Source organism: Acanthopagrus latus, chromosome 13, assembly GCF_904848185.1.
Source record: "Acanthopagrus latus isolate v.2019 chromosome 13, fAcaLat1.1, whole genome shotgun sequence".
NCBI lineage: Eukaryota > Metazoa > Chordata > Actinopteri > Spariformes > Sparidae > Acanthopagrus > Acanthopagrus latus.
In genome coordinates, this window is record NC_051051.1 from 16,124,414 (window position 1) to 16,151,398 (window position 26,985).

Consider the following 26,985-nt stretch of genomic DNA (forward strand, 5'->3'; position numbering starts at 1 on the left):
CTCTGCTTCTTTAGCTGCAACATTAAATCAATTTTACCCTCCATTTAATTACTAGGATTCAAGAGCTGGAGTTTCACAATGTGTAACAAATGAGATACTTATAAATAGCATGATTTGAAGGTCCGATAGACTTGATAGCACCTGGTACATTGCTAAAATAGAGTACATTTGCTGCCCTCTGGTGGCCGACTTTAACTCTCACAATGAACCATGTGAATGTCAAACTAACTGTATTCTTGTCCCAAATAAACATACCACCATTAGTTTTTGAAATTCATTAGGGCAGCTACATGAAGATGTATAGTGCTTTCAGCAGTGATTGTTACAACTTAAATACTACTAATTTCAAATTCAATATCACCACTGATTAGACTGAATACAATAATGTCTATTAGAAAACATGCTTCTTGTTCATGAAATAGCATTACAGAGCAATAGAAAAGATTCTCAATAGGAACAGAATGCTGTAATATCAGAGACTATTTTCTTTTTCTTTTTCCGGAAGACTTTGGAACAAAACACACACAACTGATCATTTCTCTTTTAATTGAAAATATGATACAAATCAATTTCCATGACCATAAATATGGAGAATACAAGTGCACACTGCACATCAATGTCCACAGTATATCCCTACTGTATACTTAAGCACAAGTTTGGCCACAGTAGTTATACAATCCTTCATGGTTTCTAACTGACTGACAGCGAGCACTTCTTTAGTTCAGGAAACACTGACTATTTATAAACTCTGCTCCTGTGCTCTTATACACACACATATACTGTATAAAAAATAAAGGCTTGTCTTGAATACATTTTAATGTACACATTTGAAATGACCCACTTGGTGGTTAGCCCAGTGAGCCTGTGGACTGTAGCTGTAAAGACTGTCTAAGTTCTACCCATCAAAATGATTTCCTACAGATTGTCGACTTCCCATAGGAAGCCTTTCCATTTTACCCTAATGTATTAAAAACAATACAAATCTAAACAGAGCTACCAAAGTTTCAAGATGCAGCTACCGCTTGCTTTTTATGTTTTGCTGTCACCGTTCTATCAAACTTGTCTTAACACGATGGCAATGATCAGAAATATTCGCTAATGGATGCTCTTCTGTTTTCCTTCAACATCATCAAGTTACAAATGATCAAATGATTCACTTCAGAATAGCTACACTGACACCCTGCCCGCAAAACACAAAAAAGGCAGAAAAACAAACGAACACAAAAAGCAAAAAAAAACAAAACATTTGCTCCAGTGTAACGACAATACAGCAGAATAGGTAGTGTGATAACTATGTATGTATTTATTTTCTATTCCAAATCAAATGATATTTAAATCAGCATCTGTGTGAACTGACAGTGGCCACAGTTAAATATCATTCTTGGATTTCACTGCTTAGGAACATGTCAGTTTTTTTTCAACCATTCAGTGTATGTGTGTGGTAAGACCCTTAAGTGTGAAGCCATTTAAATTCTGATTCTGCAATGAAGATGTTTTGAATGTAAAAGCTAAACTAGCATCCGTAACAAGGTCAAAATCTCAATGACTGAGTGGAGCAGTCTTTTAGAGAGCCTCTATGTCATCTACTGTATGTATCAGGAGCTACAGCTGTTCTTATTGAGTGTGACACGGGATACTGTTTTAATATTTTCTAAATATATACTGAAGTATTTTTTTTGTTCAGTGAAAGTAGCTTTTGAGCCAAGAGCCACAGCTTATCTACATCACCGGTATCAGGACAAAATGTATTTGGTATAACACTCTGGTGTTAACACTCTCTTTGGTATAACAACTGTAGGTTGTTCAAAATTATCAAAAACACCTGGATATGAATGTTTGAGAGAAAGTCACGCCTGCTTCCCGTTACCAGTTCTTGGCGATGTTAATCAGATAGGAAATCATTTTTGTCTAAAAAATGCTTTTGCCAGAGAAAGAAAATGTTTTCAGAAACTGGATTACATTTCTGAAAGTAAAATGAAACTGCTGCTTACTGTAACTACAAGTTAGTTCTGCTAGCTTACTCTGATAAGAGCACTGCCGGGGAGTGTCTAAACTGCCTGGAGAAGGTAGTTCTCAGAACTGGGCCTTGCAGCCACTATGGACATAATGACAGAGGGGATGAGGTCGAAAAGGACACAAAAGAACTGCAGACAGATGCTGAGCTGGACTTTCTGTTGCTGCTGAAAATTGAATTATTAAGTAAATAAGGCTTGCTAGGTTATCGTGTCGTTGCACTCGCTTAACATTTGGCTGTGTGAGCAAAGTTGTCAACATGCCAGTTTTTGATCATGCGCCAGTTCAGGGCATTCCATTTTAGCTGGTAGCATGTTGCAGCCAGGTGTCATTGTCTTTGGTCCGCGTTGCTTTAGCTTGGCGTCGTTAGACATGCTTCCATAAAATGTCAAGCGAATTTTAAGCAAACATTTGGAAGTTTGCAAAAAAAATCCCCAAAAGTAAAATTTTTAAAAGCGTAATTTCGTGTTGCAAGCAAACGTACAGTATTACCTGCACTGTATGTGCAATTCAGGCTATAGCAAACAAAATGCTTATGTATGTCACACGTCTAACAGAAAATAAATATCGTATTTACAATTTCAGTGCTGTAGGCAACTTTAAATTATTACAACTCAAGAGTGGACTCGTGTATTTGCAAAGTCATCAACCTACAGTTCTGAATAGTGCTCAATATTATAAGAAGCTTTTGCTAATCTGTGTTTAAAGAATGGAGTCTAAGAGCATTTTATAAGCTGAACCACTGACAGCCACACACACAAAAAAGGATTAGGATAATTTATCATGTGCATAATGTTGTCTTATCTCTCTGTTCATAAGTCTGCTGCAGCAATATACTCATTTATGGAACTTAATACTGTATATTACACCCTGTCCTCACTAACTTCCCTTTAAGTGGCATTCCCTCCTCTGAACAGTACAGATATAAAGCAGTGCTTTAACCTGTTGTGGTCTTAGTAATTCCTCCCTTGGAGAGTTTTAGGTAAAGACGATATATGAAGTACAGCCGACCTGCATAACCTTCTTCATCTGTAGTTTCATCTGTGAGATGTGCATACACATGAAATGATCAATTAATTTCCACTTTGTAGAATTAGTATGACAGAATTAAAAAATATATATAATATGGCATTTAAAAGCAAAATTTTGAAAAGAAAAATTGATTAAGTAGAAAAGAGGATACTGGACAAATGTATGAAAATCATATCTATACATAGTTTGTAATGTATACAGTGCATACAGAATATAAAAGACATACAGTAAGCATACTTAAAGCAAGTAAACAGTCTTTCTGACAGTCTTGCCATGAAGCTTCTTGGTTCGACTACATGAAGTTGACATTTTCTTCTACTCTTTGCTAAATAGAAATTAAAGAGTTTCCTTTAATTCCACTGCTTTTGTCAGCAGCACTGGCAGGTGTTAGACCAGAGAGCCGGCCTGGTTCTGTGCGGGCACCATAATGGGCACCCCTCCCATGCGGGTGATGTTGGACGCTGTGACTGTGGAGGTGGGCAGCGGTGGCGGGGAGGGAGCAGCCTGGTGCTGCAGCTGTTGCTGACTGTAGGTCTGCGGCAGGACCTGGGCCTGGGGCAGCTGAGTGTAGCGCTCTGGTCTGGGTAGGGAGCTCCCATTGGTGCTGGCCTCAGAGGAGACGGGCTGTCCGCGGGGCAGGGTGGTGTTGTTGTTGTAGCTGTAGTGGGTGGGGGTGGAGGCGCCGTGATGGCGTGACGGTCGGTAGCCGGCCGTGCTGCCCGTGGCGGTGATGATGGATGCTGTGTCCGATGGGGGGCGCTGAGGGTACTGCTGCAGGTGGTGGTGGTTGTTGTGGTGGTGTGATGACTCTTTGTGGTGTGGGCTGGAGGCTATGGAGGACAGGGTGCCGTTCTTGGAGATGATATCTGAACCCATGCCGCTCTTAGCCCAGGACACTCGTTTGGGAGCCTGAGCGTCCTCCCTGGGGGTGGATCGGACACACAGTCAATTTACTGTTTACACCACACACAAGAAGTTAAGTGTCACCATGTCACATATTAAAGAGGATTCTGAATTTCTTAGCATTTAATTCCTTGTTATTTAAGTTAATACAATCAAGGATGTCAATGGCAGCTGCTTGGACATGCTTTAGATATGACCCATTATGTTTGCTTTCAGATTCTACAACGTGAGACTTTTCTCTGTTTTATTTACCTTTAGATTTCCGACAAAGCAAGACATTTGAGTATATCACCTTAGACTTTTATCGACAAAGCAATTGTGAGAGAACCATTGTCATATGATTAGATAACGATAATAATTGCAGCCCTAGATGGGACATATTCAGAGTGTACCATTGTCCCGTACGTTTCTTCCACCTTTGAATATTATTCTTGGCTTTTCTGTCTACAGAGTTTATCATCTGTCGGACATGTATTTTGTTTATGATGTAATATTCCGTAAATGTAAACATAGCCAGTGCTCATTTAAAGGCTACCTGGAAGTGAGCCACATAACTCACTTGATTTCATTGGCCAAGTCGTCCTCATTGTCTCTCCGCCTCTTCAGCACGTACACAACACAGATTAAGAGGAGGAAGCCGACACCGACCAATGAGCCCACCGTGGCGCCAACAATCATCCCCACATTAGTGGCTACAGGTGGAGTCATGGGACACACAATAACATGACACATACATGACAATGACGCACACCTCGCTACACATTGCACACATTTTTTTGGAAAGAGTGAGTCTAGGATAAGATTAGAAATAACTCGTTCTATATGATGGTTGGTCGTGTTGTTGTGTGCTACGTACAGGTGACGATGTCCAGGTTGATAATGCAGGTCTCTGAGCCGGCTGAGTTACTGGCTGTGCACACGTACTTCCCCGACATGTTACTGCTCAGGTTGCTCAGCTTCAGAGTGCCTGTCTTCTCATCTAGAACAGTGCGGCACACATAGGACTACTGTCAAGCAGGCATGCACACACATTATTCCTTCTGCATTTGCAAGAACATGACACATATGACAAGACCTAATCAGACTGAAAATGCACCCCAAAACATAAACCTATGCATGAAAAAAAAAATCATATCAAAGATACTTGCTCTGCTAACATTACCGTCACTAAAATGTACCAAGAGATCACACAGATTTCTAGAATGATAACAATGCAAACCATGCAACCTCAAGGGATTCATTCTTTGTTCAGCAACTTCGGCAACACAGACAGGTGCATAAACCTCACTTCTATGGTTTGTTACTCATCATCCACTCACTGAGCATGGGTGAGAAGAAGACCTCCGAAATGGGGCTCTCTTTCCTCCACTTGTACGAAGGAATGGGCTTCCCAGTGCTGGATGTGCAGCTCAGAGTCACATTTCCCTTCAGGACTGGCTTCCCTGATAGAGAGCACTTGGGAACAGCGGGAGGGACTGAGAGGAGAAGATTAGAAAACAGTTATTTTGTTGAATCTATTGCAACATATTGCAATAACTGCAAATCAGGCAAGAAGAAGTAAATGTGTCGTCCGCTGAATCTGTTTCTTACCCTTCACGTCCAGACTGAGCTCAGCAGTGAAGCCAGGATTTCCAGGAATGATGATCTGACAGAGGTAGCGCCCCGAGTCAGACTCCTGGGTGTTGTTGATGTACAGCGACACGTCACGTGAGGGCATGCTGCTGACGAAACCAACGCGACCCTTAAACTGGGAGCTGCCCACGCTCATGGAGTCTTTGGTGTAGGAGACAATCTGGACAAGGCAACAGAAAGATAAGATAAGAAATAAAATAAAATAAAATAATAAAAAAGAGGAAATAAAACAGGCTTGGGAGCACACACGTCAAGAACAAGTATTTGTCCATATTTATACACAACAGTGGAACCAGTTTCGTGACATCCATGTCAGCATGACTGCATCTGGTGCTTATCCTGGGTCAAACGAATCAGAGATTTTTAATCTTAGCATCTCTTCCAGTATACAAACAAAACTGTGATTGTTACATGTTTCTCTGTACAATGAAATTCTGCCTTTGCTGTCTGAAGAATGCCAACAACGTAAAAAGCAATATACGCAACCGAAATATACAAAGTAAAGCACTTTTGCAAGGCACGTGTGATAAATAAGAAAAAAAAGCAACAATAAGCACAATAATAATAATAATAAAACAATGCATCTGAGAGTGCAATTGTGGACTTGGGACAGTTATGATCTGTTGTTTAGGAGTCTGATGGCAGTGGGAAAGAAAGAGTCCTTTAGTCTGGTGGTCTTGAACTAAACACTTCTGTACCTCCGGCCTGAGGATAAAAGCCTGGTTGGGGTCTTTGAGGATGGAGGTAGCTCTCCTGTGGACTCTGTGGTGATAAATGCTCTGCAGAGAGGGCAGTGGAGTCCAGCTGATCATCTCGGCAGTCTTTACCACTCTCTGCAGTCCAAAGCAGCTGCCGTACCAGACGGTGATACAGCCGGTCAAGATGCTCTCAACAATGCAGCAGCAGAAGTTGCTGAGGATCTCAGGCGACATGCCAAACTCAGTATGTGTGTGTGTCTCCTCTCGAAGACGGTGTAAAAGGTGTTGAGGTCTTCCGGCAGGCTGTCTGTGGAGCTGATTGTGTTGGTGGTGGTGCTGTAGTCTGTGATGTGCTGTGCTGCCACATCCGCACAGAGTCAGCAGTGGAACAGAAGCCGTCCATCTTCTGTCTATCCTGCCTTTTGGGTGGCTGTGATGGCTTTTTCCAGTCCATACTTTTGCAGCTATTCCGTCTCATTGCCTGATCTAAATGCAAGAGAGCGAGCACGCAGCATGTGACGTACCCGACTGTTAATCCAGGGCTTTACAGAGTAAAGTGACATGGAACACAATTTGCTCTCCAACGAAGTCTCCTCATTGAGTCTTGTTTGTGGCCCATTTCAACCTAGGTTTTTAAAGACTTAAAAGGCTTAGGCTGAATTTCTCCAAAATGGGATGTGACACATGTGACATGTTGTGGTGAGAGAGATAATATAATATAATGTAAGGCAGAAACATAAATTCAACCCAGTTAAATCTAATCTTTCTAAATCTGAATAGTATCAATGTTTAAGTATACATAGCATTTAGTGTGTCCTGCTTCCTCCAAAAGACACAAACAACATTGAAGTCAGACTCATTAACTGGCAGTGGCTTTTTCTTATAGTCAATAAATCCCCTGAGAAGACCAAACCTGACGAGTGTATCATATTAACAAATAATAGGTGTGTATCCAAAGCCTCATTCCTCTGTGCCACAGAGATCCAAAACTAATCAGTAAGCCGCAGTGTTGCACTGCAGTACACAGAAATGGAATACAGTCGTCTGGATGTATAAGTAAAGGATTACAGTAGTCGAGGCAGGTGCAGACACAGATGATGAGAATGAGTTTGAACAAGTGGAAGTTGATTAAAGCTGGCTGCAACAACAAACTTCTGTGCTGGCTGAGTCACTACCACTTCAGTCAGGCGTCAGTGCGTGGAGGTCAATAAGGTTAGATGTGAGACACAAACTAGGCCAAACTAGTCTTTCAATTTTCAACTAAGTAGTTAGTTTGTTAAATGTGATTACCTCACATTATCTGCTGGACGGAATGCCATGCGGATTCTCTGCAGAGCTCTCTGCAGAGACTGTGGCATCCAGGTTTGGCTTTGAGGCAGTGAGAGTTTGTTCTTTTGATTCATCTTTTCTGGCTACAAATGACAGTGAGGCAGAGTGAGACGCTGGATAGCTGTTCAGGCATATGAACAAAAAGCCTCACTTGTAATCAACTGTTTCTCTCCTGGCTCTCTGAGTTCCCTTGTCCCCTGTTTTCTTTTTGATTGTGATCGTTTTTTTTTTTTTGGGTCGTCCATCTGCACAGCCCGATGATCTGACCTCGGAAGATCTGTAAGCTGAGCCATGGCCAGGTCTCCAGATAATGTGTAAAAAAAAACCAAAAACAATGTAGGCTTAAGGAGGGGGGTCGTTCAGCTGGGCCTGTTACGTAAAACCCTTCTGCTTTGTTTCATATGTTACTGCAACGGTGACCTCATAAATAATCTGATTTGGAATAAAAACATGTTTATCCTAATTAAATAATTCAATAAATGTGTTTTTTACTGTGTCACTTTCCTAACACAGCAAAACACACTCTTTCAACAGTATGATGTAGTAAAGATATAACGCATTGCTTGTGTGAAAGCTTTAAGCCTTTTTTGTCTTGGATTAATTTCTAAGGGTTTACAAAGGAAGAGCTTTGCCAGATTAAGAGTAGAAGAACAGGAAACACCCTTTTTAACTCTAATCCCAGATATAGACACAGAATACAAATATTTTACAGCTGATCCCTATATACTGTACTATATGGAGCAAGATTACTTCAATGATTCCCATATATGACTGTATATATGATCCCCCATTCAATTCCGTACCAGTTGGGTGCTTTCAGTGACAAAGTTCCAGATGATAGTGTTCTGCCTCAGGTCACTGCTTGCATCTGTGTTGTAGGAGGCTCTCAGCTCCACCATCTTACCCTTGATCACATCCATACTGGTTTGGGGCATCTGGATTTGGGCCCAAATGCCTGGATGGAGGAAGGAGAAAGGGGAAGGGAAGAGAAAGGAAAGCTGTTAGTTCGACCCTTCTGCAAAACTGATCAGTTTTTCTTCCTACTGATGAAAAGATGAATTAATCTGCATTAATGAAGGTTCTCTGTCATCCAGGTCATGTAAATTCTAAGTGCTATATTGTAGGAATGGATTAATCTGACTTTTTAACTTTACTGACACAGCAGTAGCAACACATTTTGAATCTCATAATATTTCATCAACCATTCGGCTGCAACGTTGAATAAAAGTAGTCACTTCATATGCCATGTAAAAATGTCACAAGCACACGTAACTTAGATAAGTTATGACCTGAAACCACATTATTCATATATAAACATTACATTTTAAATGTGACATGTCATAAATAACAGGATCAATATCCAAAGACTATCATAATAGTCATAAACATACTTTAAAAAAGGTCAAAGAAGAAACAGCTAGAGTCTATTCATCATAATGAAAAACATAACAATTCCTGTTCCTACGAACCAAAGTTGGGAGAATATCCATGCAGGTGAGAACTTGTGGAGGGTAAGTCTTCATAATCCTAGAGTACTCATCTTCTGAGCTGATATTTGTCATCAGGCTAACAGAGCAGTGGAGCAGTAACACAGTCCAGAACAACTGACACAACTTCGGTTTCAACCAGGTCACTCAAAGAAGTCAATCTGTGAGTTGGCATGTCCACAAAGCTTTCCATTTTTCATCTCTGAAAGATTTGACCTCAGAGATTTATATGGGCCTTTATGTGACGTTGACATGTGACGTTAATATGAGGGTAAAAGGCTTGGAATGGAGCAGAATAACACTAATCCCCCAGAATTATATGTTCTTTTACAAAAAAATATCAAAACATTCACATCACCTCAGGCACACATGGGAGCACACATACTAACCATAATAAAGTTGTAAAGGTGTCAAAAACTCATACTTAAATAAAGTAAAGATAACACGTTAGAATATTACTTTGCAAGGAGTAAAATTCACCCATTGAATAGCAGTTGAGTTAAAGTCCTAAAGTATTTGACACTGAATGTACCTAAGTATCAAAAGTTAAAGTACGCTTTATGTAGATTTACACATACTATGCACAGTATGCGCTGTATACTATGAGTCGACCGATAATCAGATTCAATATTCAGCATTTTGCTGATTATCAGAATTAGGATTGTTTTTTCTTAATCTAATTGCCTTTAAAATAATAATATTAATCCTAATTCAGAAATGCGCTACTTTGGCACTGAAGCACTGCGTAATCTGCAAAATAACTAGTAACTACAGTTATCAAATAAATGTAGCGGAGAAGAAGTATAAAGTAGCAGAACATAGCAATACACAAGTACAATGACAATAAGTCACATTGGGATAATCTTCTTAATGAAATCTTCTTCTTCACTATTGGTTTATCATAGGGGAAACCAGTGAGGACTAGGGAAATGATGTGGATTCTGCCAACTATTGTAAAGTATAAGAGTCTCTCATGACTTGAACATTAAGCTGATTGCTCCATTACATTTCTTAATCACTCATTAAACTATGGACTAGAACAAAGAACAAGTTTGTGAGATAAGTCAGAGGTGATTTGAAATTGAAAAGTATTGCATGCATTGGTTCACTGGTAGAGTTAAATGTAGTTCATGTTAATAACCAGGGAGGGGCAGCAGAGACCCAAAACACATTTGGTACAAAAACAACATGAAATGCACTTCCTGCAGGTTTAAATGTACTTGTTTTTCTTTTGAAAATAATTTTATGGATGATATCCAGTTTAAAAATGTGTCCCCAGTAAAAAAAGTCAGTTGCATACATTCAAATAACTGACAGTACACGTTTGACTGAGACAATGTGTGTTAATGCTCAGTGACTGATTTGCTTAATCTATGCATACAGTAAATCATAGTTCTGACTTTGTCTCTAATAAATGCCAGCCTCTCTTTTGGAGGAGAAAATATGTTTTTCTTTGGATCATGCTGTTAGTCAACAGAAAGTGTCTATCTGTGCCCTTTTACTTTTCTGTCAATCCCAACAATCATGACAGACATAATCAGACATAGGTACTATAAAAGACAATGAATATAAGATGATGATTAAACACAGAGAGGCTTTGTTTTCTTTTGTATTTTTTTTCATCTCCATCACTATCTCCTCACAGCCTTCCCCCTGGTCTTCTCGTTTTCTACCTCTCCTCTAGACAGGATGTATCTTTGTCTTTTACACTCTTCCACTCAAATAACTTGCTTTATAACAACCCCAACATTGAGAAAACCTATACCTGTGTTAATTAGGATCTGTCTCACTAAGTGTCTTAATCAGACAGCATGTGATGTGGAAATGTGGCAGGTGTATGCACATTGTAAAAAAAACAATGGGATTTCTCAGTGTTTTTTCGGCTGATGATCTTCATGTGAACACTAATGCAGAAAGGCAGACATGTAGCTCATGACATTCACTTACATGCACCAACACTCCTCACTCTACTCACACTACACTGCACTCCACAAATTCATTTTAAAGCCTCATGAGATTTCTACACACACATGCACCCTGCATACTATATTAACCTACTTCACTGTACTGCAACAGGCAAAAACAAGTCATTCCTAATTAGTACTCATGTTTGGATGTCATGATTGTCACTAACAAGAATATTTCTTCATGCACAGGAAGTGATGCAATGAAATGTAAGTGCAAAGCCCAATTCAGAAGTGTGAAGTGGTGTTCTGTCCAGACTCATCAGTGATAGCTGAACCTCTTCTCTACCTCTGCAGCAGCTAGACACTACAAAGAGGAAACCTGAACTGCCAATGTCATGGTACATGACTTCTGGGTATTGAAGTCCACAGTATTCAAAGAGCCGCCTCAGGCTCACTGCCGTTTGGGGCCACCAACCCAAAGTTCCGACGTGCGGCATTAAATTCACAATGAAACAGCATTTTAGAACGTGTCCCGGTTGCTGAATCTGTGCTTTTCTCTGAAACAGAATATTTAATGGGAAACTTAATGGGAAATCAGCTGAAAAGACAGCGACAGACTGATGTGGTCAGGTGCTATTGTTAAAAAAGTTTCTTACTGATTTGAGTTTTTATATCAAGCCTACCTGTTATAGTATAATACAATATTTTAAGCTCATTTAGCTGAATTTTGGCAGTAAAAATGAGTTGTGAACACAACACTGACATACTGTATCATCATCCTTTAAGTCAACTGGTTAGCAAACAGTCGCTTATTTACAAATGCAGCGCTTACAGAGTGACATTATTGTTAATGTCATGTTTATTTCCACCTGAGGAATCCAAGTCCAATATACCCTCTTGTATAGCACTGTTTATGGTCTCAACAAACTCCTGCAGGCTATCAGACTTATTAGCTGCTAGATGCTTCACCAGCTTGTGTCTAACTGTTTCTGTTTGTCTGGAAATTTACTATGGGTTGTTTTTTTTACTATAAAAGCAGGGTGGAATGAGTATACCCAAACACTGAAGTTGTGGCCAAACAGCTAAACAATGATCTGAAACTCACTATAAGGCTACATGAAGTCGAGAGGAGCTGAGGGTTAAATTCTCTTCAGTTTTATTACTACAAGTTTTTTTTTTTTACCCTTTTCACCTTGTTTTGACATTGTTATTCTGTACTGTGTTGTTAAAAAAATACCAATTTAGCTGCTTTAATAGTAAACAAGCATTTAGCTTGTATAAAACATCAAGAAAGCTCAAGATGATTTGCTTTGGAAATTTTTTCCCTGGAACAAAATCAAGCTGATACCAAATGAATGAAGTCATCCTAATTCTAATGAAGTTTCTCAGCATGGCTGAAATTAGAACTACAACAATGCACCATGTAAAGAGATCTCTACAGGGAGTGGGTGTAGGTATCAGTTTCTCTGTCACTGTGTGGCTGGATAGCTGATAGTGACAGTGATGAGAGGGATGGACAGTGTGTAGGCTATGGTCTTTTAAAAAAAGAAAGCACGCATGCCAATGAAGACATTATGATGGAGACAGAGGTGGAGAAGGAGTTGGAGGAAAAAAAAAAACAGATGCCCACTGACAGAAGGAAATGTCCTTAGAAAGAGGACAAAGGAAGGACAAGAGACGGGAAACAACAAAAAGAGATTCATTGTGTCAATTGCTCTTTAGAGCCTAAGACGATTTGCCCTAGAGTGAGACTGCTTGTCTGGAGAGGTGCTGACTGATGGATGGATGGTTGGATCAGTGGTCATGTAGAGATGATAGAAAGAGGCTTATACATAAACATAATGAGTCACTCTGGGGCAGCTCTCTGATGATTACAATAAGCCTGTAAGATTCCACTGAGAGGCTGCAGAAAGTCTCAGAGGGATGGATGGATGTTTTGACTTGTGTAAGAATGTGTATGAATGAATCCTATCTTATGTCAGTGCCAATGCTGGTTTCAAACCAATGCCGTTTTCATTTTCAGGCCCAGCTGCTTTCAGTGATTTAAACATTTCTATGCATGCAGTACTGCACTGTACTGCACTGCAGCAAATATCGTGGCATATTTAAGCAGCAAAACTAAAAGCTGTAGTTATAAACTGGACAGGACAGAGGAAACTCTCAAGAGGAAACAGAATCCAACTTTTATCTCCTGAAATAAATACTTTCAGACAGGTTTGATGAATCTCAAGATTTACCATGAGGACGGCTGCTTTATTCCAGAACTTTATCATACAAATTTGAACTGTGTGTTTGAGCTTACGCTGTGTAGAAGAACACAGAACATCTCTTAACATTAGATCCTGACCAATCCTGTCGACAAGTCCGGAGATTTAAATAATTAATTGAGTTAATCTGCTCTGCCTCGTGCGTAATGCGCATGCTGGCTCTTTAAAAGGAAGGATGCACTTTCTCATTGTTGGGGGATCACTGCAGGTAAATTGTTCCTTGTTAAATACATATTTTACCTGACTGCATCCCATCCACGATTTATCAGAATAATCATTTTTATGACCCATCCTGCCTGATCCACGCATTACTATTTTCCACACAGGGATATAATTGTTTACTTTTTACTATTGCTTTATATTTTGTAATATTCTGAACTTTGGCAGCTGTGGCAAACAAATTTTCCCATTTGTTGGACAATAAAGGAATACGGATTCTGATTCAGATACTGGCAAATCCTCCTCCTGCTCTTCCACCACGGTTAAATTTAAGTGTTTTTGCTCATATGTAGTCAAACAGAGATGTTGATGGGAGAGATGGTTGGGAAACGGCTGAGGCGGAGTGTCCAGTGGCCAAGGACCACATAGATTGCCACTGTTTGAATACCAATGCTGAAGGTCCTGGCACACCTGCCTCTAAAAGAAACGGGAGATGACAGTCTGATTGGTTTAATCTGTGTTACGTTCACAACACACCTAACTAGTCTACAGTCTAATTACATCCGCTTTGCGCTTTACTTTTAACCCAGATCATCCGTTTTACTTGCAAATGGCAGTTGGACATGGCTTAAATGCATGCAAGAAAGCAAAAATACATTTTCTCAAAATGTCAAACTATTCCTTTGAGTTTGGACTTAAGAGAATGAGTTATTGTTGGAAAACAAATGTAGAATTTTCTTCTAAAACTGCCATTCGTGACCTTTGGTGTGCATACACTACAAATCACACACATGCACACAACATTTCATTGGGTAAAATAGGCCAAATCTTCAGCTCCTCATTAGTGTAGATGGGCTGCTCTTCATGATTTAGCCTGATCAGACTGGTGTTTTTTTTTTTTTCTCCCTAAAAATCTTGCCAAGTGCTGCTTTAAGAAGATTTCCTGACAGAAATCCTCCCTGATTCCGATGAGAGTGCATCCCACCAGAGGAAAAGATGAATGAATGTATGGAGAGATGGAAAATGAAGGGATAAATAGAGAAATGAACAAGGCCAATGGGATCACACTCACAACGTTCGCTCTTCACTCTTAATTTGGTCAGTGAGGCTTAATCTTTCTCTCTGTGGAGGTCTGAAATCCACTGTGCAGGCTTTAAATATTCCATGGTGACTGATGGCAGGGCAGATGGGAGCGGGTTCTTTCAGTGTGAGGAGAATGAAGGGTGTAATGAGGTTCTGAGTGGATCTCACTGGAGGTAATGGGTGAATTTCACTAAGTCTGATTTAACAAGGTGTTTCATGGTTAGGTGGACAAGCTTTCATTCATCTTTCGGGCTTTATACTGTAGGTGAGTGTGCACTAATGACGGGACTTCATGGAGCGGCCAACACTTTTGGAACAAGCTGTGGTTCCCGGACATTTTTAGACCACGACAACCCCTTTAAGTGTGCTCATTTGCTGAAACAAATCAAAGCAGCTCTCAAAATAAGCAAAACAACCCTAATTTGAATGGTATCACATAAAAGAAAAAAAAAAAAGAAAAGAGATCATAGCAGTGGTACTGGTTAGCAGTTCCCACTCAATAAATATAAAATACCCAAACATAAAGATTATTTATACCTAACATGTTTCATGGGGGTAGCAGGAAACATCTCAATATAAATAGCAGGCCTGCATGAAGAAATGAAAGCAGTATGAGGTTGAGAAGCAAGTACTAAATCAAATCTGAGTACCGCTTCACTCACTCCAAGTCCTTTATGGTATTTCTGATTATATTCCTTTAATATCCATGTCAGGACATTGGATATGAGCCTATGATGCACAGTATTTTACATTCTTGTATGTAATTTTATCAGCAAAATAACATTATATAGTATATATAGTATATATTTACATAATATAGCTGATTAGATAATGATGATAACCTTATTTAGAATCATTAAAAATAAAAATAAAAACTATAAAGCAAGAATTCTCTGTCTGTCTGTCTGTCTGTCTGTCTGTCTGTCATTCTCAAATCTTAAGAACTGTCCATACGATAATTATCACATTTCTGTATCTGACTGCACACCAAAAGAAGTGCAGTTTTGAATTTGGACACGAAATTTCAATATTAAAACATTTTTAATAAACGGTGAACAGTGCTCTGTGCAGCAGTGGGGGGCCTGGCTTCAGCACCCTAGCTTCATGGCTCTGCAGACTGAAAGCTGGGTTCGTACGTAATCCCTCTCACACGATCTCACGGGGAAGCAGACGTAACCAAAATGGAGCCTTAGCATGGTGCAACAATGTGCTGTAGTTACGCGTTGCAGTGTGGAAAAAACACAAAGGGGGAATGACAAACGAGTCTGGATGAGTGGGGAGAAGCGGTCAACACAGGTTTTCTATTCTTCGGGGGAGAACTGCTGGTTAGATTTAAGTCTCTGTCCACAGCAGTATGCTTGCTAACATTAGCCTCAAGGGCTGGAACGTTTAACCTTGCTTGGCAGCACTGTCGGCTACTGAAATGCCTCTCTCATTGGTTGTTGTGGTCCGGCTCTGAAAGTCCTGTTGCAAGCATCAAAAAAGGATCTTTTGATTTTGATTTTTAAGTTTGTTTCGCTCTTATCTGTAATACGCTTTGTGACTTTATACAACTCTACCTTCCTCTTACAATAAGAATATTTATCTCAGTATCACACTATCTGACCATCTGTTTGTGTCCTTTGAAGAGGCAATTTGTTGCTACTGTGATCATCAACAGAGCAGAGGAAATATTCATAACAGACCCACCCAGACATTACTGTATAAGTAATAACTGGTGAAACTCAATGCATAATAACATGTTCAATCAATCTTTTATGTGAACTAGATTTCCAGTATCCTGGATCTTATGAAGGCTGAAAACGGTATCAAAAATTATTCTGTTTAACAGTAGGATATTACACACACTTACACTGTAACTCGATTTACTCACACTAAACTCTTTCCTGGAACTGAAACAATACAATTGGCTTACCCTGTGCTAATGTCACTTGAAATGTTGCTGAGATTGACAGGAAAATCAAGCCGTTTCGTTGGAAAACAACCAGCTTGGTGAAACATCACTCATGCATCAGTACGAGTTGAATCCAGTGTTCTGAAAAAAAGCAGTCTCAATCTTGTGCTCCATTTGATGATGAATGTTATGAGCCCACATATCAGTGTGGAAAAAACTCAGATGACACTTGGCTGTTTGAATCTCAGAGCCAAGTGTATACTGTACACATGACTGAGCACCGTGGCGGCACAACAGAGCCAGTATGTTCCCTTGATTAAAAATCGTTTGTTCTGTGTGTGTGTGTGTGTGTGTGTGTGCGTGTGTGTGTGTGTGTGTATGCGTGTGTGTCGGCACTGTATATGAAATTGTCTTAATTACAGGAAACATTCAGATTGAGACTGTTTACTTCTAAAGGCTTCACTGAAGATAACGCACAAGTCCAGCAGCACTTGATTGGGGTGTCCTGAACTTGCAACTTTCATGCTAAAACGATGGGTGGAGTCGGTCAGTCACTTCCTCTGACGGAATTATCAGTCACTTTGAGTAAACGGCTAAAGCGAGTGAGGTGGAGAAATAGATGCGATGCCATAGGTAAGACCCGAAGTTTCTTTCTTCATCCTTATTTCAAAAACTTTGTTTCAGAATGTTCATATGAAGAAAAAAAAAAAAAAAAAGGAAACCAGCAGCAGCTTCATTAAAGAATGAGAGTGGTGAAAAAAGAGGATGAGAACAAGAGTAATTAAAGGCAGAGGACGGATGGGGACATGTGATATAATCTTTATGATTAGCAATGAGAAGTAGTTCAGTGGTGCAATGATGTCCCTCATGGAGGACAACTAAGTCCTTCCTCTGGAGGCTGGGTGGAGCAGTGATGCCAAACTCTCCCATGGAGATAAACTACTGACAGGACTCATGGGACGGTTTATCCCGAATTCACCGGATCTGACTTTAGATGGGTGATTCTTCTGTCATCAAAGTACAAATGAGTGAGTGAGTGAGCGAGTGAGTGCCGATCAAAGTAAGATCAAATGAGCAAAGCATGCCACAAATATTTAAATCAATATTGCCAATGTTCAGACAGATGGAAAAAGTTCATCTACTTGCATAAATACAGTTTGAAAGTTTTCAGGCTGTATTCACACATCTTAAGGCTCAGGATGGGAAGCTCAAATGTTGTTATCAAGAGGATGCGATATCGCCAAACAAACAAGTACATGCGTCGGTGAGGAATAGGCCGAATTCACACAGCTGCCACTTGAAGCTCAAATGTACTGCTGTGTCCCAGGTTTCTGGTCGACATAGAGAAAAACGTGTCTCATTTCACAGCTCCCAACCGACCAGCAACTGTAAAGATGCACGAATAGTGAAAATCCAGAGGGACATTGAGCCATATTTCAAGGTAAAACAACGTATTTGATAACCAGTTAGCTGCTTTCTAGCTAACATTACCATTTGATAGTGTGACACGATACACAATTAGGTAGTAGGGTGTAACCCAAAGCTAATATCCGGACGTATATTTGATTATTTACTATATCAGCTGCCGAATATAGCTGCTCACGAAAGATAAAAAAATGAATTAAAATAATAATAATAAATACATCAAATTACAAACAATTTTGATTTGTATTTGAGCCACACTTAAACTTAAAAAGTAATTCTAAATTTAGACTAAATAAAAGCTGAGTGACTGTTAACTGTTAATGAATAGAAGTAATAGGACAGGAAACATTAGGAAAATACGAGACAGAATTGCACTAAACTATCTAGCAAACAGACTGAAATTGAAGATGAAAATGTTATTGATGATGGACCCGATGAATGTGTGATTATTACACTTCAAAATACAACTCATACTTCCTTTCTTTTGGATCGTATTTCGGCAAATCAACATCAAGGCTTTGGCTGCTTGCAGAATTCTGGTGAAAGTTCTGAAGATGTGAAGTTTTGAGGAATGACTTCTTAACAGAGGACACCAGAGCCATCACTGTAAAGACTGACTTCTGCTGAAGCAGCAATGTGTATGAATTGTTTCAATCTGATTGAGGTGTGGCTTTAAGAAGAGATAGTGTGACATTTGGGGCCAATATCTACTAAGTGACAGAACATTTGGAATATTACTTGAGAACCTTCATAATCGGTGCAAAGCACATTATCTATTGATATCTGAACAACATATTATACTCACAGACATTCCCTTGCTCTGTACTGACTTACTGTCTCAAGTTAAGATCTGAACTTTTCTGCCCAGAGATGCACTGCACACCCATTTGTTTCACTGCATACACATTTCCAACCATTCATACAAAATAACGTACAATAGTCTTTGATGTGTTGTACTTCAGATAAGCATTCACGTTAACAGAAATCTGTTTTCTACTCAGCACTGAATTATTTAGTCAACACCAACCATAACATCAAACATTCGCAGCTGGAGGCTTTCACTTTCACACACCGGCACATGTGTTAAAATATGTATTGTATTAATATTTAACAGTACACATTAAGTACAAATGAGCCAACAAGCACCGCCTATAGATTCAATGAACAGATAAATAAGATTAGACTACACACACAGTGAGGTCGTCCACTTAAAAATGGTGGGCATAAACAATTCTTCCAAATTAATCTCTATTTGTTTTCAATAGAAATAACACCACTTAATTATGTGACATAAGATTTTTAGACTGGATTTACAGCTAGAAGGTTAGATCCACTGAAAAAAAGGGGTCTTTTTGTCACGTGCAATATTAGCAGCACATTTAAAAACAGACAGAACAAAAGCATTTTGTCATGAATTATAGATAAGAGTAAAGTGAGAGAAGAAGAAAAAAGACGCACTCATGAATCAGTGGTGCAGTTCATACGCAGTCAAATCAAGTCCAAACATCTGCTTTAAAATGATTCAGAGCAAACCGTTCCTGACATTCAGCTTTTATATCTCTATCTCGTGCTATCATGGGAGAAGGATGAATACTGGAGGGGAAAAAAGCACATAAAGAAAGTGGAATACTGAAAAACACAGACTTGGAAGTAAATCAATTCAGAATCAAACTACCCAGGTATTCTGTTGCAACATGTTCTCACTCCGAACTCATCAAATGTCGCAGCTTGGCCAGTGGACTTAGGCTTCAAAATGTGCCGCTCTACCCATCTAGTGCATGTTTTGAATGTGAAGGGCTTCACGGTCAAGTAAGCAATAATACGTAATGCACAAAAAGTGGTTAGACAACTATAATAAAGCTTTGATTTGCATATTATGACATATTCTGATTTTTGGACTGTGTATTCACAAATTTAGACAGTCTTGGTTTGGTTAGATTTAGACTCCAAAACGACTCACTAGGTTTAGGAAAAGGACATACTTTCAGACATATGTGAGAAAATCCACACAAGTCCCAAATGCAACAACCCCAGACACCCCACAGTGCCACTTCAAGAGGTGACACTAGAGGGGTATCTGCAGCGTTAAACTTAGAGGCAAAAAAACACTAACCAGCATTGGGATTGAGAATGGTGTGCCTATTAAAGTCAAACTCTCGCCAAAATGCAACCTAGGCTTTTTTTGTGAATGTATATGAGTCAAACCTTTGTGTAAAAGCATAATAATGACAAAAGAGGCATTTTAAGATTGACCGTATTTTCGTTTTCGGCTCAAACTCATTTTCAATGGGAGTGCATGGGGCACTTTTATGCTAGCAGGAGAACTGCTATTTTCAAAACACTAAGAGGGCTCGACACAACATGTAACTTTGCTCGTAGTATCACCAGGGTCTCTACACATAGCTCAACTGGACCACATGCACTCTACTCAGACGTGTACACAAACAATGTACTCAATGCTCTTGTTCATGCGTAAAGACCCTGGTGATACTATGAGCAAAGTTTCATGTTGTGTCGAGCCTTCTTAGTGTTTTAAAAATAGAAATACAAACATTTTGATACTAACTTAAAGTGCCCCATGCACTCCCATTGAAAATGAGTTTGAAAACGAAAATACGGTCAATCTTAAAAGTGCCTCTTTCATTGCCTCTTTAATTATGCTTTTACACAAAGGTTTGACTCATATACTGTACATTCACATGAATGGCCTAAGTTGCATTTTGGCGACTTAAACTACAGGCATTTTTCCACACAGACCATGGTTGTACTCAACCACTAGGGGGCTGCGCCCCAGAAACGAGCTATGGTAGCTGTTGGTTTCCCACCCACTAATAGTTGTGCTCTACTCACTCCTCACATACACAGATGTGATGCAGAAGTAATCCCATTGCAGCTCAAATACAAAAACTGCTTACTTTAGATGTCTTTCTGAATATTACTGGTTAAGACCAGTAGAAGACATTTGGTCCTCGCAGTGATAGAAAATCATAAGAGCTGGCAAACACACAGAGACACACATATAGCTTTCCTCTTCACCAAGAGGGCTCAGGGCGAGCGACCGAGGCAGAGCTCATCATCTGATAAGTGTGCGACTGCCGCTCCTTCCAGTATAATTAAAGGAGAGACACAGCGGTGGGACTCTCAATGAGAAGAATGTGTCGTCTCTGTCCTCGAGCTGCAAAACTACCAGCCACTCGTCAGCTGGATCCACTGAGAGAGGAGGAGGGAAGCATCTGCTTAATTGGGGAGCAGAGATAGTGTGAGGCCAGGAGGGTCAGCAGTGTGTGTGTTTGTAGCTGGAGAAGTTTGCCTGTGTGTTCAAACACTAGTCTGCAGTGTGTTTAGATGACTTTCAATCTACCAGTGATACATATCTCCAGTGCTGGACTCTTACTGTCTCTTGGGATGCAGACTGAATGCTTTTGTGTCTGAATTCATCCTGTGCACTGACTACATTAATGTGTAGAGAGATATGTAGAGTCTGCGCTCCCCTTCCTCTGTCCTTCACTGCAAGGAAGGTTCTGTTGTCCTTGTACGTGCAAAAATAGCAAGCAAGTAGGGGAACTTGGATGTTGTCTTTGGTCAGCATGTTTGCAGTGTTGAAATAGTTGCCAGGTACTACATGTTTCCCTTCTGACACTATATGGTCTCATGAAAAAAAATGAATAAATAAAAAATCTGCTTGAAAAATGGATTAGAGGCTGATTGAAGTGATAGAAAGCTTCCAAGATTTCTTTAGTTTTCCATTGCAAAATGGAAATGACATCGATCCGTAGGTCACCCCTCACTTTGGTTCAGACTGAACTATCTCAACAACTTTTTGATGTGTTGTTGTGAACTTCTGTTTAGACTTTCATGATGCCCACACATGACTTTGGTGATATCCTGTCCTCTCCTCTAGCACCACCTAGTAGATCCTTTTGTTCTCTCCAGTGCTGAGGTTCAACATGTACTACAGGGACTGTCACACAGTTTTGGTCATTTGATATTCATGGTTCCAAGATGATGTATGCTACTGACTTTGGTGAACCTCTGGTTTATTCATGTACCTCAATTAGCTGTTTGTCTAAGGCAAGTGCTAACACTTTAGGTAAACTATGGTAAATAGTGTTCTCCTCCCTTTCGCTATCTTTGCAATATTGTCTTTAAAATCCAGTTTGAAAAAACTTCTGTTTTAGCAAGCTAACATGATAAACTATGTGGATGAACATGGTAAATATAATACCTGCTTTGTCATCACCATTGGCATTCTGAACATGTTGGTGTTATGGTTTGTGGTTCAGCTATTTCCAGTTTTATTTTGAGGTTCTGCCCTGAAACATGTGTCATGTTTTTCTTGTCATTTCCTCCCTTTGTCTGTTGTCCCGCCCCTTTTCCTTTGATCACTTATGCCCCATCAGTTAATCAGCCCAGTTGTGTTGTTCTGTTTTTGTTGTGCGTCTCAGTCCCATTTGGCACCGTTCGGATTTCACTTTGACCAAATTGTAGAACAATTGTGCCCAATGTGGAACATTTTTTTTCTTTAGCAAATATGTGGTTGTGATACCTGACACAAAATGAATCTGCACTAAAATGTTTACATTTTGAAAAGGTATTTCAAAAATGATATATATTAATCTATGTAATATCTATACACTAAATGTAAGAAATACAGTATTATAGTATTTTAGCACTTCATTCTTTAAAGAAGCCTTATATGCATTGACCCTGGAGTAAAGTGAACAGGGTCATAAAGATCATGTCTTAACTGGCTTTTGGTGTGTGTTTATTTGATTGGCTTTTAAAGGCTACCGTAAGGCACTACTAATACACTTATCATGAATACAAATCTTAAAACAACACCTTTTCTTTTTCTATTTGTGACCTACAAAACAAGTTAATAAAATACTTAGACTATTTTTCTGTGATCCCCCTACACCGACAAAAGTCTCAGAAACAATAGTTGGAAATCAGTTGAATCCATTGTTGAGGTTGAGGGTGTGTTCTGAAAAAAAAACATCCTCACTCCTCCTCATTGTTCCCTGTTTTTGTAAGGCACCTACACAACAAACATAATTACTGTAGTCTGCTCAAACCAATGAACAAATGTAATCTGAGCTGCTGTACCATACACAAGAGATTGTGACATGTAGACACATCATTTGCCCAATAAATGCATGGTTATGTTTTTTATCATAACAGAAACATCATCATACTGTCATGTTCACATGAAACCTTGTTGACTTGCAATACTGTAATGATTACATAAACATATTTTCTGTGACAAACATGCCCATTAATGCTGAGAAATGTGACAGCTCATGAAACAGACACATTCCTGCATATTTTATGTGGGATTCTTATTCTCGTATCTCTTTTCTCAGATTCCGATGCAGCAGTATGCATATGCTAGTGCGATGTAATGGTTTCTGATCCCAGCCTTTAGCGAGAACAGAGCGCTTTGGTTAATTGGAGCTGCCTCCAATCAGATCAAGACACGATGGGAACTGCTGGAGAGCAGAAATTACTGAAAATCTGTCAACTGACGGAGCCTCGGGCCCTAATTGAACACTACTGATAAAAAGCCAACCTCGTCCATCCAACAAGATCAGTCTTATCAGGCGACGAACACAATGGCACCTCAATTCCACTCCAGCTTTAGACAAAAAAGAGGGTCATGCCTGCAGCCATGGCACTAACTTAACAGCTGAAGTCTAAAACTGTCCTGATTTCGTTGATTAAAACTGGGACTGCACAGTCTTTTCACAAAAGTTCACACTGTCTACAAAACTCAAAGCCCGCCTCACACCCCTCTATGCACACACATACACACTTCCTCTGCATTGTGTGGATGGTGGCAGGGAGGAAAAAGCTGGGCCTCCTGATAGGGCTGTGATGGAGCTTTATTCCAGGATTAGCCTGTTTGTCTTGGTACATAGCATTAAAGTGAAGTCCAGTAGTTAGGTCAGACAGGAAGTAGCCCACACTGAGGCACAAACTGCCTTTGACACACTCTTTACTGGCTGCATACTCAACATCTGAATACTGACTCACTGACCCTCAGTTAAGGGGGCTGATGTTATCTGTAAACATTTTTTACAATCAATACAATTACCTCTGTGAATAAGCTAAACAAGATTAATGGTATCTTATTGTTAAAAACAATTATTTACCTACTTGATCCTTTATTACACTACTTCAGTAGTGGAAAAATGACATAAGTGCAAAATAAGGATGGAAAATAGGTTTGAAATCACTTAACAGGGCTTCCTTGCTACATAGTTCAAACTCGAAATTCATAACCTTAATATGTAAATTAAATGATATTTACATTATTCTTCTTCAACACACCAGTGAATGGTCTCAACATCAACATAAGCTTACTTTCAAGAGTGCATTGCATGGCAGCGACATGCAGTCAGCAAATATACTGTAGTCCTATTTGAACAAAATGTTATAAGATATGGCACTATTCATTTGTCTTGAAGGCCTGTAGTATTATATGTTACGTGCATGCCAGAACTATTAGTGCAGCAGTATTGTTGTCTGAGTGAAAGCAGTGGATTTTTGGAGTTGTAGTTGTGCTCATACATGCTGTACAGTGCTAGAAACATGTTGTTATAATGATACTGAAATAGGTGTAAAATTTAGTCATAAATCCATGTAAAAATGTTGAAGATTCGTGATCCCAGGAGGAAACTGCAAAGAGGCAATAAAACATGGCAGTCACTGGGAGAACTGAATGTGTTGGCAGTATGCCATCGGTTGATGTGAAATGCCTGCTGGGATAGCTGTCCACCGCATATTCAAACAAAGAGCGTCGATATTTGTGTAACTGTCACTTGTATACAAACAGGTGTGGTACTTAGCAAAGTAATAAACGCGTAACTTTATGGTGCCACATAATGACTCTATTTAAATGCATTCGAGATGTTCCACAAATTCAATTGGAATTCATGCAGTACATAATAAAGCAAAGGTCACCATGTCATTCACAAAAACAGTTGCCATCTGGAGGAGCCAGTGATAAATATGCCACTTTGGTTTGACCTGTATCTGTGTTGCCTCCCTGGGTTAATCAGTGTCATTCTGAATAACACAGAAGCGTGAGGCCACACTTCCTGTATTCATTCAAAATCTGAGAAGCGGCACACAGAAAGCACACGAACACTGTAAACTGTCAATAGTGAGGGTGGTAAGGCTGGTAATATGACTTTATAGTGATTCCACAGAGCATTCCAAACACACACAGACATGCACACAGATGTAGTAGAGGCAGATTGATTTGTCCAGGGAGTCGCTGACAGCTGTGGAGATCAGTCTGATGATACAGGGAGATGACAGGTGACAGGTTATGATCTACTCAGGACACCGCTGGATCGTGGTGCATTCAGCCCAGGGTTATTCTGCCACACTCCCTCCCTCCTCCGCCTACTGGAGAATGACCTTACATGAATGTGTGTGAGATGCAGAGAGAGAGAATGAGTGTGCTGACATAGATACTGACCAGCCCTCATTTCTCTACTTTAATCAAAAGATGGGAAACGTTACGGTATGAGGGGACTGTTGTGTCAGAGAAGATGGACAGAGATGTGTTCTCTCTAGTGGCCCACTGTGTGTGTGTGTGCGTGTTTGTGTGTCAGTGGAAGCCATTAAAGAGATGTGGTGGTATGGTTGGAGGTTGACAGGTACTTAAGTGAAACCAGGAGAGATGGGATTCTGCTGGAGATGAGTGAAGTGAAGACAGCTATATGACCACTGTGTGTAACATAAATAGATGACTAGTAAACAGCCGTGTGCGCTGGGTGTTTCTGATATATGCCATCTTGTGCAGAGCATGTGTTGTGTATGCGTGTGAGTTCAGTTGCTGTGTTATCCCAGCATCACACTTGATCCATATTGCATTTGTGCCGCTGCAAGCTGAGTGTGGAGCTCTGAGCCAACACTAAGTGTTCTAACTAACTGATTAGTTACGGTGATTTCCAACATAAACCTTCATTTTAACTTGAACCATTGTCTGACAAAATGCTTTCATCACTAAAAGCTGATTCCACCAACCCTGAGGGAGCAGCAGAATGTGGAGCGCTACACTTTAAAGACACTAGAGCAGAGGAAGGACTTGGTTTTTTTAGGGAGATGAAAGCAGATTTTCTGGCACTGAAGGAGCGGACAAGGTCCATAATGACGCCATTTGGTCCTCCTATGGTGCAATGCACACCCTGCACTCGGTCCGCCTCCTCTCTCTCAGAACTAGCAAGAGCAGATGTTGATGTTTGCATGGCTAGCTCAGTGGGTGTATAAGAAATCGGAATGCCTTATTAGGGGGAAAAAACTCAGAAATCAGGTGTGTGAAAAGACAGAAAGACACACTCCCTCATCATCATCTGACTCTAACAATCTTGACTGACTTTTTGCACGAACATTTAATTTCCCAAAGGATCTTCAGATTCTGACAGCTTCCTCTCATTAGGATTCATAGCTTCAGTCTTATTTTAAGTGCTTTATTAGGTGTTACACATCTCTTAAGATGTAACTCTTTGGTGCCGAAATGGGTTTCTCCATAATTAAGAGCCTAGTCTAACACATCCTTGAAAGAGACGGGGAAGGAGAGAGAAGACCTGTGCTTGAAATCAAAGATAAGGGCTGTGCAGTGATAGAGGGAGAGGCATTCATCTTGGTTTGACACAAAGACTGATAGTGTATAGGGTTTGGGGGGGTGGGGTGGGGTAGGGTGGGGAGTGAGGATAAGGTGTAGCTGCGTAGTGATGCTAACCAAAGATGTAGAATAACTTAACGTGCAAATTTAACCTGAAATGCCAAAGATGAAAGAACGTAGTGAAAACTCTTCTCCTTGGTTTGAATGTCACTGTATGTTGCTGTGCGACAGTACCAAATGACAGCTTTGCCTTTTCCTCCACTGATTAAAGAAACATGACAGGGTATTTTCTAGTCTGAATCACAACTGGTAGAATGGTGGTAGACAGCAGATGGAAACAATGATAACGAGCCTTGAAAATGCAAGCCTTGATGCAGTGGGACAGGTTCTAAAATGAGAACCACCATGACAAGGAGCACGAGACAGGCCTTCATGAGGGGCTAGATTCTATTACATTCTCAGAAATGCAGTGGTTTTCCCACACTGTGTCACAACACTTTAGTGATGCTTTTAGTAAAAAC

At 40.0% G+C, this 26,985-nt stretch overlaps 1 protein-coding gene and 1 long non-coding RNA gene across 2 annotated transcripts in view; both read right to left on the reverse strand.

The window, feature by feature from the left end:
- Positions 1-529: 529 nt before the first annotated feature.
- The window catches only part of esama (endothelial cell adhesion molecule a), a 62,159-nt gene continuing 35,703 nt past the window's right edge, over positions 530-26,985 (reverse strand). The window contains exons 2-7 of the mRNA XM_037120045.1: positions 8,411-8,562; positions 5,539-5,740; positions 5,268-5,423; positions 4,805-4,927; positions 4,508-4,640; positions 530-3,967 (exon numbers count right to left, since the gene is read on the reverse strand). Of these exons, the coding sequence (XP_036975940.1) occupies positions 3,433-3,967; positions 4,508-4,640; positions 4,805-4,927; positions 5,268-5,423; positions 5,539-5,740; positions 8,411-8,562 (1,301 nt within the window). The 3' untranslated portion in view covers positions 530-3,432. The remainder of the gene's footprint in view (positions 3,968-4,507; positions 4,641-4,804; positions 4,928-5,267; positions 5,424-5,538; positions 5,741-8,410; positions 8,563-26,985) is intronic.
- LOC119031512 lies at positions 17,208-18,275 on the reverse strand. The gene is made up of 2 exons (XR_005078624.1): positions 17,661-18,275; positions 17,208-17,411 (listed from the first exon to the last, which is right to left on the reverse strand). It is a non-coding gene; the product is annotated as an uncharacterized LOC119031512 (long non-coding RNA).